Genomic DNA, 14999 nt, shown 5'->3' on the forward strand with positions numbered 1-14999 from the left:
TGAAGCGAATCCGGTATACTATTGGCAGCCAGTGCAGTAACCTAAGCACTGGCTGGATGTGCTCCCGACGTGGGAGATCCATCAGCAGCCTGGCTGCAGCATTCTGCACCAGCTGCAGCTTCCGGATTTGGGACAAGGGCAGCCCCATGTAGAGAGCGTTGCAGTAGTCAAGTCTCGAGGTGACTGTCGTGTGGATCACAGTCGTCAGGTCGCGGCGGTCAAGGAAGGGAACCAACTGCCAAACCAGCCGAAGATGATAAAAGGCCGATTTAGCAGTGGCCGCTACCTGGGCCTCCATTGTCAAGGAGGCATCCAGGAGCACCCCCAAACTCCTAACCTCCAATGCTGGCATGAGAGGTGCCCCATCGAAGGCTGGGAGTGGGACCCCCAACGCTGAGCCATCATGACTCAGGCACAGGACCTCCATCTTCACCGGGTTCAGTTTCAACCGGCTCAACCAAAGCCCACCAGCCACAGCCAGTAACGCCTGGTCCAGGTCTTCCAGTCCGGAGTCCGACTGGCCACCCAACATCAGATAGAGCTGGGTGTCATCAGCGTACTGATGGCAACCCAACCCATACCTCCGAACCACCTGGGCAAGGGGACGCATAAAGATGTTAAACAAAATTGGGGACAGTACTGCGCCCTGGGGTACCCCACACTCAAGTGGGCGTTTCCCGGACTGCTGTTCCCCAAGCACCACCCTTTGTCCCTGACCCTGGAGAAAGGAGACAAGCCACTATAAAGCAAGCCCCTGTATTCCCACGTCGGCGAGGTGGTGGGCAAGCAGCTGGTGATCGACCATGTCGAACGCAGCCGACAGGTCTAGCAACAGCAACGCCGCTGACCTGCCCCGATCCAGGTGCCTACGGAGGTCGTCAGTAAGAGCGACCAGCGCCCTCTCCGTCCCGTGACCTGGGTGAAAACCGGACTGGAAGGGATCTAAAGTAGAAGCATCATCCAGAAAACCCTGAAGCTGTCCTGCCACCGCCCTCTCAATCAATTTGCCCAAATAGGGCAAATTGGAGACCGGACGATAGTTGGCCAATTCGGCCAGATCCAAAGATGTTTTTTTCAGGAAAGGACAGACCATCGCCTCCTTGAGAGCTCCCGGGAACCGTCCCTCAGTGAGAGACTTATTGATAATCTCCCTAAGAGCTCCTCGAAACCCCTCATGGCCCGCTTTAATGAGCCAGGAAGGGCACGGATCAAGGACGCACGTGGTTGGGCATACAGTTATGAGTAATCTGTCAACTTCCTCAAAGCTGAGCAGGTCGAAATGATCCAAAACGAACGCAGGCGTTCAAGGGGCCTTGAGTTCACTCACTGTTTCAAGCATGGCGGGGAGGGCATGGCGAAGACTTTATCCGCAAAATAGCTCGCAAAAGCCTCACAGCCGATCTCCAATTTCCTCACATTTGGGCTGCCCTGAGGCAGAGCTGTTATAGACCAAATTGTTCTAAATAATTGGGCTGGGAGTGAGCTAGCGGACGCAATCTCCTCTGCAAAGAACACCCTCTTGGCAGCCTTGACTGCCATCTCATAGGATCTCATAAACGTCCTATAAGATACTCTTGTGACTTCGTTGCGAACACGTCGCCACCGTCTCTCTAGTCGTCTTAACTCCTGCTTCATACCCCTCAACTCCTGGGTATACCATGGAGCAAGTTTGGAGCGGGAGCGCAGAGGGTGCCGGGGAGCGATCTCGTCGATGGCGGTAGAGAGTCGGCTACGCCAGTCCTCAACAAGCTCATCTAACAAGCTGCCGGGGGGCATTGGATCCCGCAGGGCCCTCTGAAGCTGCAAGGGGTCCATTAGGCTCCGCGGGCGAGCTAAAATACGCTTGCTGCCTAAACAGGGTCGGGGTGGAACATTCAGATGGGCCTTCAGGGCATGGTGGTCCGACCATGGTACTGCCAAAGCAGTAATCCGGTCCACTGTTACCCCAGCCGCGAAGACCAAATCGTGCATGTGACCAGCCCGGTGAGTGGGAGTCATTATAAATTGGGAGAGTCCCAGTGCCGCCATGGACGACACCAGGTCCGCAGCCTGTATGGAGGCCGCGTCATCAGCATGGACGTTGAAGTCACCGAAGACTATAAGCCTGGGTTCCTGCGCCCAGCCTGATACAGCCTCCAAAAAGGACGGTAGGCTATTGGCCGGCGTGTTAGGCGGTCAGTACACCAGCCAAATCGCCACTCTCCTCGGCTTCCCATACTAGGCCACCACACTCCATGCCTGTGATCTCTAACGGCGGGAGCGCCCTAAAGGAGTAAGCCTCCTGAATGAAAATAGCCACTCCGCCCCCCTGCCCCCTAGTCCGTGATTGGTGAAGGACCAAAAGCCCGGAAGGGGCGAGCTGGGAAAGCACTACAGTCTCCCCATCCCGCACCCAGGTTTCGGTCACGCACGTTACGTCCACTCTCTGCTCTAGCAGAAAGTCCCAAAGGACTGTGGTCTTATTGTTTATGGACTTATGGACTTTGCTCAACACCAATGACGGAGGGGAGTCAACCATCCTAGCCCCACCGCTGACCACCTCCGGGATGGGTCGCAGGCTGGAAGGGCACCGAGCCAATCTATTTCTCCGTGTCCTTCCCTTCGTTCTCTGCCTGGGCATGGAGGAACTCAGATAAAGAGCAAATGAAAACAGCATTAGTGAGAAATCTGTAAGGAGCCATATTGTTATGTCAGGCAGGCCAATTTGTAAAAGGCATGCTAGGGTATGCTGGTCAATTTGGATTAATCTGGTATTTTGAAGTATTATGTCAAAGTGGTATAAAAGCTTGTTTACCTTCCCAGCAGTAGCAAAAAATTCTCCATCTGGTGAAAATTTCATTAGATGAACTTGCGAAGCAGTTCTGTAGCAAAGCAAAATAGCAACATGTTAAATATTATTCAAGAGCATAATGAAAAGGGTGTTTAATATTGACAGAGCTGGAAAACAATTTCCTTGGAATTCAACTATCCTACTTGTCACCAGATAATTAAACCTCATTAACTGGTGCAGTTTCTGAGTTCTCCACTAAGCTGAGATGGGAAAGTAGGATCACCTGGTCTACTGACCTACTAACAACAAAGTCAGAATAAGACCGATGATGGCTAGGTTAAATCAGAATATATCCATATTATGAATATTCTTCCTTTGGGCATATGATTCCTAACATCTGGATTTGAATTTTTATCATCCCTTAAATGTTCACATAATCAGTCTCTGGGTTCAACATGCAAGCATGTTCCTCAAATGTTTACAGTATCACAATGTGTAGGAAAATCGTCTGAAACTCTATTTTAGTGCATAGCCCTACTATTTGCATCATCTGGTTTATGGGCTGGAATGCAGTGATTTTTTGAAAAAGAGAGGTTTCTAGAGATCCATGGACTCTACAGCATATTAATAGAGCCAAACTGCAAGCTTTCAGACCCATGCACTCTTTCAGCATATTAACAGAGCCAAACTGCAAGCTTTCAGACAGAAAGTTTTATCTTAAAAAATAAAGATTAAATAGCTACAAATAATTTCAAAGAAAATACCTCTCCCTAATGCATTTATGCTATTTGACATTAAGATTTTTGTTTTTAAAAAGTCACCTGCCTGTTAATACAAACATCTAATTGTTAATTATGCAGTCATGTGAACTCATGACCTAAATGCAGAAAACTTCTAGGACTTTTCCAAAATCCCTGCCCCCTTTGCCCTTTCAGCACAAAGGAATGTATTGTACATATACCACCTGGGCAACCTAAAGGCTAGATGTAAATTTTGTTGGGAAGGAAATATCTTATTGTTAAATCTAGAGTACAATTTAAAATAATACAACGTTTGTTCGACACATAAACCTAATTAAAGAGAATTTAAGGCATATCAGGACTCCTGTTTAGAATATAGCAACACTCCAATTAAGTTTAACAACATAGGTAAGGCTGTAGTGGAATTCCACCACAAGGTGTAATTACACATTTCTTACTTGCACTGCCAAATAATTCTCCAGTCCTGAACATCTGTTTTTTCATGGTTTTCATCTTCTGCTAGGTTTTCAAAATTGATATTGGACCAAAGCTGCAGACAGCTGGAACCAGTCAGCAGACGAGAGCCTACATTTTTCAAATTTGTACACAAAAGTAAATTAAATTTGGTAGTTAAAGACATATTGTATATCTAAATATATTCATCTGGAACCATCAACTCAAAGAAGCAAATTCAGCCACTTACCACGAAACATACAACACATACACAAACTTTAAAAACAATTTAAAAAAACATTCAAAAATAATTTTCAGTGAAAATGTATGTAAGTAGTAAAGTGGGAAAGACATAAGTCCCATTCAGCCAGCACCATTCCATATCAATTACTTGATGTTTACAGAATAGGAGGAGATTGCCTGCCATCCCACCAGCCTGCCATATATTTCAGAAAATGCTCTGATTGCATCAACTCCGTCAGAGAAAAACCATTTTAACAGTCAAGTACACTATAAATGGAGCTGCAGTGGCTCAAGTGGTTAAGACGCTGAACTGCAAGCTGTGGAAGGTTGGTAGTTCAGCAGTTCGAGATCCAATTTGCCGCATGACGGAGTGAGCTCCCATCTCTAGTTTCAGCTCCTGCCAACCTAGCAGTTCGAAAGCAAGAAATTGCAAGTAGATAAATAGGTACTACTTCGGTGGGAAGGTAACAGCGTTCCGTGCGCTTTGGTGTTTAGTCATGCCGGCCACATGACTATGGAAGCGTCTTCGGACAGCGCTGGCTCTTCGGCTTTGAAATGGAGATGAGCACCGCAACCCTAGTCAGATTTGACTGGCTTTCGAGCAAGGGAAACTTTACCTTTACCTTTTTTACACTATAAATAGGTGTTAGTACAGCTAATGAGGTGATTCTTAAGAAGTTGGTGGAAGGCATAATGTAGCTTCTAAGGGAATGGTAGATTTAGTGCTGCAAAGGAAGACAATCATTTATCATACTTTTAGGCCACCAATCTACAAAAAGGACTAGAAGGTACAGATGAAAGCTAATAGAGCCCTACAATGACATGATGTAATCTGTGATTTTCACCCTTATAATGTTAAAAATTAGCCTTTTTAGTCTATGGTTAATAGCATATAAATACCTGTTTTTTGAAGACATTAAAATCATGTAAGTGGAGTTAAAAGGAGTTAAAACTGTAGTAAAGAACCCTCACAGGAGTGAATAAATTTGCAATATTTTCATTTAAACATGAAGTTCAAGAACTCAACTTACAAAACATCTGAGAGCCCCCTCCCTCATTTCTTTTGGAACTAATACAAACCAGCAGCAGCAGATGTTTTCCAGATTTATTTTTTAAAAATGTATCACACGAGAAATAATTAATTATCCTTGCACTGTCACAAAAGTTCATGCAAGACCTAGCAGACAAAGCTAGAATAAAATGAAACAGTACAGTCCTAAGAACATTTTCCTGAGAATTATGCACACTGGTTATACTAAGTAGGATTCAGAGCAGACCAGCTTAGGATCACACTGTAAAACACATTTTTAAAAAAATCAATATCAAAATATAAATTTTGAAAACCACACATGAGCAAATGAATATTTCAGGTGCTTCCCTATAAATCGGAGATCCTTTTGTATTCATGAATGTATAAAATATATAAAATTTCTAAGCCTAAAACAAATAACCAAGTTTAGTAATAATAAATTAAATCCTAAAAATATTTACTTGGCCCAAAGCTTCATAGTTTCTGTAAGCGTTTCATACATATTAACTTCCATCTTCCATTTAAGTTCATTTTGTATGTCCAAACAGCGGCAGAATTTGTGCCTTCATATTATAGATATTCAAGTGTGTTTACCCTCCCAAGGCTGAGCTTGGGATGACTGTAACCAGTTTTTTCAGCAGCCAGCACAAAGATTTTAAGCTACTGTATTTTCTGTTTGCCGCCTCGTTCTGATGAGCAGTATCAATTTTAAGGGGCTTTAGTGGGATGCTGTTGCCTAATGAGATCACACCTGGTCCAAACGAACATTAAAAATCAGGAGATAGCAGGAAGAAACTCTAGAGGCACCTAGCCAAACTGAAACAATATCTATATCACACTATCTATAAGAAGGGGAAACAATGATGCTCTTCGGGATCTGGCCTGTCTGTGAAGGAAAGGCGGGTTATAAATTGAAAATAATAAATAAATAAATATATAAATAAATAAATCCTGCAGTTCAAACCAAGTGAGAAATATTCATTTGATAAAAATATTATTTTGGCCCACTTCTTTACCATTATAACACTGTTATAGTAGAAGGGAGGTTCTGAGATACTGGAGGAAATGGTTGGACTGTATGCATGACTGTAAGAAGCAGTACATGTAATACTAATGTCTATATATTTCGCCAGGTTACACATAAAATTTTTTAATGCTACCATACAAAAGGACCAGCTATTTCAATTATAACAACTCAATTGCAGCAAAAGATAGAAACGGGGGGAACAATGCAAAACAGGTACAGAACTGGGGAGGCCGTGAAAATGAGGAGCTGGGTGTGGGCAGGTCAGTTGGGAGTGAACTAAAAGCAGCTCCCTGACCCTTCTTCTGCAATCCCTTTCTTATCTTTCCCTTACAGCTTCTGCAACTGCTACTCTCCTCCTTTTCTTTCATGCAATAGAAACGGAGACACATGCTCACACATACCTTTGCTGTGGATGGGAAAATGGCATCCCCAGCACACTTTCCCATCTGCTTTTCCTCCTCCACCATATATGCACACACATCCTTGCTCTGGTTGAGAAAGGAGCATGGTATTTGCTCTTTATTCCTGCACCAAAGTTGCTATTTGGCTCTTTCAGGGAAAATACAGAGGTATGTAGTTTTCCTTGCTGACGTGGCTTGCTTTGTGAAACAGCAGAAAATTGGTTTCCGCATCTGAACATTGCTCAAAAATCCTACAATTTTGGTTCAAACTGTCATTCTGGGACAGGCTCTACACACCAAGTTGCCATTTTGTGAATGGTAATTCTGAAGTTTATTTAAAAATTAAATAGCCCACACAAAACAAAGTCTGCCCTTCCCTGGAGCAGAATATCTGAAAAAGCAATAGGCAACGTTCTTCATCATTAGGCCAATGTTGTTACCTACACAGTAAGATATGTCAATCAAAATGAAAAGGTGAGGAAAAAAAAGTTTAGTTATTTTTGTGCTTACCTGTAGGGTCCCATGTTAAGTTATGCACCGTATGCTCCAGAGAAATTTGACCTGATTTCTGCCACTGATAATGCAGCCCCTAAAACCAAAAGTATAGCATGAATTATGTTTTATACTGTTGGAAGGCTTAAGCTTTAAGAGTTACTGATTAAAACATATAATGAGTTGGATCCAGACTAAACTGACAATTTCCATTGATTCTACTTTCCTGCTGCAGACCCCTTCCCCATATTGTTCCTCAGGGTACCCCATAGCCCAGGAGCAGCATTCCATGGAGGTCAGTGAGCCATAGTGAGTTATAACTTGATTTTGAATCCATCTTGACTGAGAACCTGAATACCAGCAAAGGTTTAAACTTCCAGGCTAAGTTACCTTCTGTTTCTAGAATGTACATAGACACAATTCACACCTTTTATACAATTCCTTTTGAAAATCCTATCCATACCTTACCATCACTGAATCTACATCCAAATCTCCTATCTGTCTATTTCCCTTCCTTAATTCAACCACAATAATTAAACAAAAAATTTCCATTAATGAAATTTTGCAGCTGCTGGATGACCTTGGACAAGCCATAGTTCTGACAAGAGCTGTCCTTGAAAGGGCAGTTCTTGAAAGAGCTCTCTCAGCCCCACCTACCTCACAGGGTGTCTGTTGTGGGGAGGGGAAGGGAAAGGAGTTTGTAAGCCACTCTGAGACTCCGAGTGAAGGGCGGGGTATAAATGCAATCTCCTCCTCCTCTTCATAAATGCTCAGGAGACGGGCCAAAATGCTGCAGAGATTTAGGACTTTTCTTCTCTTTGTCAGTTCATATGCTTGATGAAGTACCAATTTCCAGGAAAAAGGGATTTAAATTGATTTCACAGAAACATGGGATAGCAATTAAAAAGAATTCAGGATTGGGATAATTAATGGTTTGAAGCCAGTACTGTTCACACAAGGGAAAATCTCCAATTTGTGAAGATTTTCATGCCCTGGCTGCAGTCTACCCATATAGCCTTGGACAGGTTTTTGAAGTTCCACTGACCCTCAGATATGGCTTTTCAGAGACTGGAGTGCAAAAAGCAGTCACAGAGTGAGACAGCAGAAAAGTCCATTTAGTTAATGGGTGGTCAAACTTACTTAACGTAACAGCCACATAGAATAAACGTCATATGTTTCAGAGCTGCAAGACATGAACAAATAGTTGTTGTTGTTCTTCAGTCGCACAGTTGAGTCCGACTCTTCGTTACCCCATAAACCACATCATGCCAGGCCCTCCTGTCCTCCAGAGTTTGCTCAACTTCATCTTCGTTGCATCAATAACACTGTCTAACCATCTCATCCTTTGCGGTCTCCTTCTTCTTTGACCTTCAATCTTTCGCAGCATCAGGGTCTTCTCCCTTCTCATTTGGTGGCCAAAGTATTTGAGCTTTAGCTTCAGTATCTGGCCTTCCCAGGAACATTCAGGGTTGATTTCTTTTAGGGTTGACTGATTTGATCTCCTTGCAGTCAAAGGAACTCTCAAGAGTCTTCTCCAGCACCATAATTCAAAAGCATCTATTCTTCGGCACTCGGGCTTTCTTATGGTCCAACTCTCGCAGCCCTACATTACTACTGGGAATACCATTGCTTTGACCATACGGACTTTTGTTGGCAGGGTGATGCCTCTACTTTTTATTATGCCGTCTAGGTTTGCCACAGCTTTCTTCCCAAGGATCAGGCATCTTTTAATTTCATGGCTGCAGTCACCATCTGCAGTGATCTTGGATCCCAGGAACGTGAAGCCTGTCACTGCTTCCATGACTTCCCCTTCTATTTGCCAAGGAGTAATGGGGCCAGATGCCATGATCTTAGTTTTTTTAATGTTGAGTTTCAAGCCAACTTTTGTGCTCTCCTCTTTCACCCTTAGCAAGAGGCTCTTTATATTATATTTATTTATATATTTATACTATTTATAACAAATATTACAGACACATTTTTATTGAAAAATATGCCAATTTCCTTTTTATTAACATTAGACTGTGTGAAAGAGTCACATGTGGCTCACAAGCTGCAGTTTGGCCACCCCTGATTTAGTCCTTAGACTGTAAATCCATTCCTTTATATCCTCTAATAATAACTTTGCAAAATTACATTTTGTTGACAACTGTAATGTGTTGCAAACATGCTACACTCTCAAATACCACAAGTTTCTTCTGAAACACATAGTTGATGAATACAAAAATGTTCTGTGCTTTATAATAAACTCTTCTAGTCCATACCTAGGGCATCAGTTTATACGTCATTTTACGTGAGTGGCTCAAGAGTCAATTCTTACAACACATTACCTAAATAAATTCTGGATGGAATGACCAAAAATAGGACCTAAATAGAATACTGAAACTCTGTTCACTAGTTTTGCCCACAACTCAAGTGCTTCAGAACAGCATTACTGCAATATGTACGACAATTTCAAGATTCTTGAAGAATGCATCGGGAGGTGATCACAGTCACAACTTGACAGCATTAATGTAGTTCTGTCCCCCCCCCACTTTCTTCCCTTACAGTAGTTTAAAATCTTGAAAAATAGACATGACAATATTTTTCAAGTCCAATGGAATATATACAAGTCAAGCCTGTTATCAAAATGTGTATTATTGCAGAGAGAGAACTAGGAACACAAGGTGCTCCTTGGAACTAGTTTGCAAAAGAATTCAGTGGTTATTATGCCACTGTAATTATAAGGCTACTTAGTTCCAAAATATTATAGAGTTAGAGGCGTGGACAGGACCCACCGTGGAATGGTGCCTGTTCACACAAAGCTTCTGTGGTTGATGACACCAATGCTCAAAGGTCAGCCCAATGAGATTCCAGGACTCATTTGGCCTGTGACACCCGCACACTCCTCTGCTTTTCACCAGTCTGAAAATTGCTCAGCTGCAGTGGTAGCACCGTGCATTTGTTTAAATCTTCTTCATGAAGACACATGCAAAGGAGACTCACAGGATATTTCTTCTATATGTGGATCAGCTAAAGAGCCTTTGGATCAGCCTAGCAAGTGGGAGATGTTTGTCTATGACCTTTCTCAAACACTGCCTATATATAAAAGCACACTGTAAGTCCTGGTTATTTGTTATAGAGGTATGGTTGGTTGGAAAGGTTTTGGAGAAGTAAAGGGGAGAAACAGCCTTCCAAACGTATTGATATACTACTATCTCAACACTGTTGATTTTGTTCCCTGATAAAACCACATAATATTAAAAATAAGGAGCATAAAAAGAGTAGTGTTAAAATCTAACTAAATTAAATCACAAAATAATAACACATAAGAGCCCTACTGGATCAGTCCAGCAATCTATCTAGTCCAGCATCCTGTTTCACACACTGGCCAACTAATCAAAAATAGGTAACAAAGTTTGCCATCTTTAAAGTAATAGAAGGCTGGCGAGTTATTATGCAATTGTTTAGATATTAAGATGAACTACTTACAGTATGAAAATTACGCTTCTCTTTCAGACACTGAACTGGCTCAAAAATACAAATCACATTTCCATAGGAGGCTGCAATCTAAAACAGACAGCATGTTAAAGTAAGGTTATTTTATCTGCTTTTATTTCTACATTGTACCACCTTCCTTTTACTGTCTCAAGCTTTTTTATCATCACCAAAAAGTTATCACATAAGTTAAAAGAAAATTTCAAAATGATCCTAAAGTTTCAGGAGACTCAAACTTCTTGCAGTTCCATCAAAACTCCAATATATTTTCAACTCAATGTGTTAACGTACAAGTTGTTTTACTTCAGTTTACGTGGCACAAAGATTTTTTTAAAAAGTGGTAAAAAAGAGTATGTGAATGAAAAAAGAATACCTTGTAGTTGGATAAGTGGAAAGAAATGTGCTACAGATAAAGAATAGGCAATCATGAGTGTCAAATATTCTTTGAATAAAGTTTAAAAGATTTTAGAACAAAAACATATGTACAGCATAGAAAGGAGAGAGAGAAACCCAGGGCACAATTTTTAAGATAAAACGATTAAGTACGAACAAGGATAAAGTGAAGAAAATCCCAACAACGTAGGTATCAATACAGACATAGTTCTACAATCTCTTGGTTGTGAAGCAGACTCATAAACTTAAGGGATGTCAAATACTCTAATCTGAACTATGGCTAGTCAGAAGAATATTCCACTTTGATGAACACCTTGCAGAAATAATAATTAAAATAATTCCTTTAAAAATACAAAACAATATTTTAAAGAATGTTTTATAGGCTTGCAGAAAACATCAGTTACATTATATTTTCACACAGAGTCGGAGTAAATATAATAATGGACAGATTCAAGACGCAAAAGGGAAACTATTACAGAAATAATATTTATCAGACTGAGCAACTTATACAGCAGCATGACCTAAAAATGCCAACGAGAATTCTATCACAGTTACACAGAACATAAAGTAGAAACTGAAATAAGCAGCCATTTGTGCGTGCTGAAAGAAAAGAAACCATCATATCTATTCTGTTGTAACCAAAGAGGGATCCTATCACAGTTTTAAGTGAGTACTCTGATCATTCATAAGGTGATGGAGGAGGCACAAGTGTCATCAGCTATATATCTAATTATCAACATGGCCATATCAGTCAATTCTTAAATCTAGACACTGTATCTATGAAAAGAACAGACAGATCAGTCTATCAATTAAGAAAAAGCCCCATGCTTGCAGAAAAATTTGAAATCTTAAAAAAACTATATGGGGGTTAAAATTTCTGAAATAAGTAGCACCTCTAGCTTTAATAAACAAATGCCTTCAGTGGTCATTAACAGGTAATCATGGCAGTACTGACAGCCTTCAAGCATTGGTTTCCAGCAGTAAAGGCAGGGGGAGGGGACCTTCCTGTTTTACCTTTTGAGGGGGACTCCTAGGGGCCAGGACAACCAGCAACCACTGGATGACCTGCTACACCCTGACTTGCATGACTCACCCAGGCCTGGCTGCTTGTTACAGTTAATAACATAACAAGAGCCCCACTGGATCAGACCAGTGGTACATCTAGTCCAGCATTCTGTCTCATATAGTGGCTAACCAGTTCCTTGGGAGGTCCAACAACAGAGCATAGAGGAGGAGGCCTTCCCATGATGTTGCCTCCTGGCACTGAGATTCAGGGATTTACTGCCTCAGAATGTTGAAGTTCCTATTAGTCACTGTGGCTGGTAGCCACTGAGCCACTCTATTAATCTGTCTAATCCCCTTTTAAAACTGTCTATCCCTGTGGCCATCACAAAATCCTCTGGTAGCAAATTCCACATTTTAATCACTTGCTCTGTAAATAAGTATTTCCTTTTGTCTTCCCTGAATCTACTTCCCATCAGCTTCATTGGATGCCCTCAAGTTTTATCATTTTGGAAGAGGAAGGAAAACTTCTTTGTCAACTCTCTCTACCCGATGCATAATTTTATAAATCTCCATCATTTCCCTCCTTAGTTTTCTCTTTTCTGGATTGAAAAGCCCCAGACTCTTCAGCCTTTCCCCATAGGAAAGGTACTCCAACCCCCCTAATCATCTTGGCTGCCCTCCTCTGCACTTTTTCCAGCTCTGCAATGTGATTTTTGTGATTGGTGGCCAAAACTGAACAGTATTCCAAATGAGGCTGCACCATATAGCTGTCAGCTATGCTGCCATGATGTTTATGAGCGAGAGAGCATCTGCTTGACCTGTGTACCAACTGCTGCCGCATTCCTCCTTGCTTATCTACGACCTTGCTAGCTAGCTGCCTGTGTACCATCTTCCCATCTATTACCCATGGGATAAGTTTCGATTCCCAGCTTTGGCTTTAACAGCCTGGGGCCCCATTCTCCCACGCGCGGGAGTCAGGCCAATTGGCCTAGGGGTGGGGTGTGTGTGTACGAATACCCTATATCCCATTATGCTTGTAGGAAAGTAGCCATTCCTAACAGTGACGATGTTACTGCCTCTATAGCTCTTACATTAAAGTATAACCTTATGTTAAATGTGTACTCCTTTGTTAGGCTGTGGCACCTGACAATAGCTATACAGAGGCATTATGGTATTGGCCAGTTTATTTTCAATCCCTTTCCTAATAATCTCCAACATAAAGTTTGCCTTTTTCACTGCTGCAACACACCGGGTTAACACTATCATTGAGCTATCCACTACAACTCCACATCTTTTCCCCTCTCAGGCTCAGCCAGTTCAGACCCCATTAGCCTATACTTGAAGTTGGGACATTTTGTTCCAGTGTGCATCACCTTACCAACACTGAACTGCCACACTGGCGCCCAGTCACCTAATTTGTAGAGGTCCTCCTGAAGCTCTTCACATTTGGCTTTGGTTTTCACCAATCTCATTTTTTTTTTGTCATCTGCAAACTTGGCCACTACAGTACTCACCCTAGTTCCTGATCATTTATGAATAGTCTAAATAATACTGGCCCCAATACCAACCCTTTTGCAATCCCACTGCTTACTTCCCTCCATTATGAGAATTGTCCATGTATTCCTACTCTTTGCATCCTGTCATTTCACCAAGCCTACATGCTTGTTCAGTTTCTTAAAGAACTTCAAAAGGTTGGAGAGGCAGGCCTTGCCTTTGCAGGAGCCATGCTGATTTTCCCTCAACAGACTTTGTTCCTCTATGTGCCTAATAATTCTATCTTTGATTACAGTTTCTACTCATTTGCCTGGGACAAACATTCAGCTAACTGGCCTGTAATTTCCTGGTTCCCTTCTGGACCCCTTTTTAAAAACTGGTGTAACATTTGCTACACTCCAGTCTTCTGGTACAGCTGCTGAATTTAGTAATAGTTGATTTACTTTTTGTGATACGATGACCAGAACTGTACACAGTATTCCAAATGAGGCTGCACCATGTATCTATACAGGGGCATTCTTGTATCAGCCATTTTGTTTTCAATCCCTTTCCTAATAATCCCCAACATACAATTTGCCTTTTTCACTACTGCACCAGTTGACACTATATGTAACCTATCTTACATTTGGTTGGCACTATATGTAACCTATCTTACATTTGAGTTCCCTAAGAACACTTGGGGAGTATGTCATCAGGACCTGGACACTTATAGATTTTTAATTCCCTCCCCCAAAGGTCTACCACTTCATCTCTTGTCACCTCAATTTGACTCAGTTATTCAGACTCCCTTTTTGAAAATAGTGGCTGTGGCATGGGTACATGCCCCACACTTTCCACAGAGAACACAGAAGCAAAGAATTAATTTAGCTTCTTTGCCATCTCCCCCATCTTTCTTTAGCAATCTCTTTATTCCTTAGTCACCCTAAGGCCCAACTACTTCTGGTTCGTTTCTTTGGATATATTTAAACAGATGTTTATTGCTTGCCTTCATGTTTTTGTTCCAGTGTTTCCCCAAACACAAATAAAATTATACACTTTATTTGTATAATCACTGACTCTTTGGGTGGCCAGAAGATGGGTACTCTCTTCCCAGTACCCAAGCCCCTTCTCTACTGGCAGTTTCTTATTACAGCAGACCAGGGATTTCTGTACTCCTCAGAGATAATTCGCCCTGCTTGACTGGGCAGGGAATCTTCTTCTCTCTCTAGAAGATTTATCCCCTTTCCTTTTGGCCTGAATCGGAGTCTTCTCTACTATCCACTTCCTTGTCAAACTTTCCCCTGTTCTCCTATCTGTATGCAAACTGCTCTCAGCTACCACTAAATTCAGACTGCATTCAGTCAAGGCATAAATCCGACCTTGTCAGCACTAAACCCTTTTTCTGCCAGGACTATTTCTCAGACAGGTTTCAATACATGTCTCTTCCAAGTAAAGGCAGGAATCTGACTGAATTTCTCCTCAGCATCCAGCTCTCACC

General features: G+C 41.9%; 1 protein-coding gene across 1 annotated transcript in view; it reads right to left on the reverse strand.

Annotated features, from left to right (window-relative positions):
- The window catches only part of DMXL1 (Dmx like 1), a 157746-nt gene that overhangs the window by 122843 nt on the left and 19904 nt on the right, over positions 1-14999 (reverse strand). Inside the window, exons 3-6 of the mRNA XM_015424996.1 lie at positions 10625-10702; positions 7175-7253; positions 3969-4095; positions 2795-2861 (exon numbers count right to left, since the gene is read on the reverse strand). Coding sequence (XP_015280482.1) covers positions 2795-2861; positions 3969-4095; positions 7175-7253; positions 10625-10702 — 351 coding nt within the window. The remainder of the gene's footprint in view (positions 1-2794; positions 2862-3968; positions 4096-7174; positions 7254-10624; positions 10703-14999) is intronic.

The sequence above is a fragment of the Gekko japonicus genome, unplaced genomic scaffold (genome assembly GCF_001447785.1).
Source record: "Gekko japonicus isolate JY-2015 unplaced genomic scaffold, Gekko_japonicus_V1.1 scaffold2135, whole genome shotgun sequence".
NCBI classification, from domain to species: Eukaryota; Metazoa; Chordata; class Lepidosauria; order Squamata; family Gekkonidae; genus Gekko; species Gekko japonicus.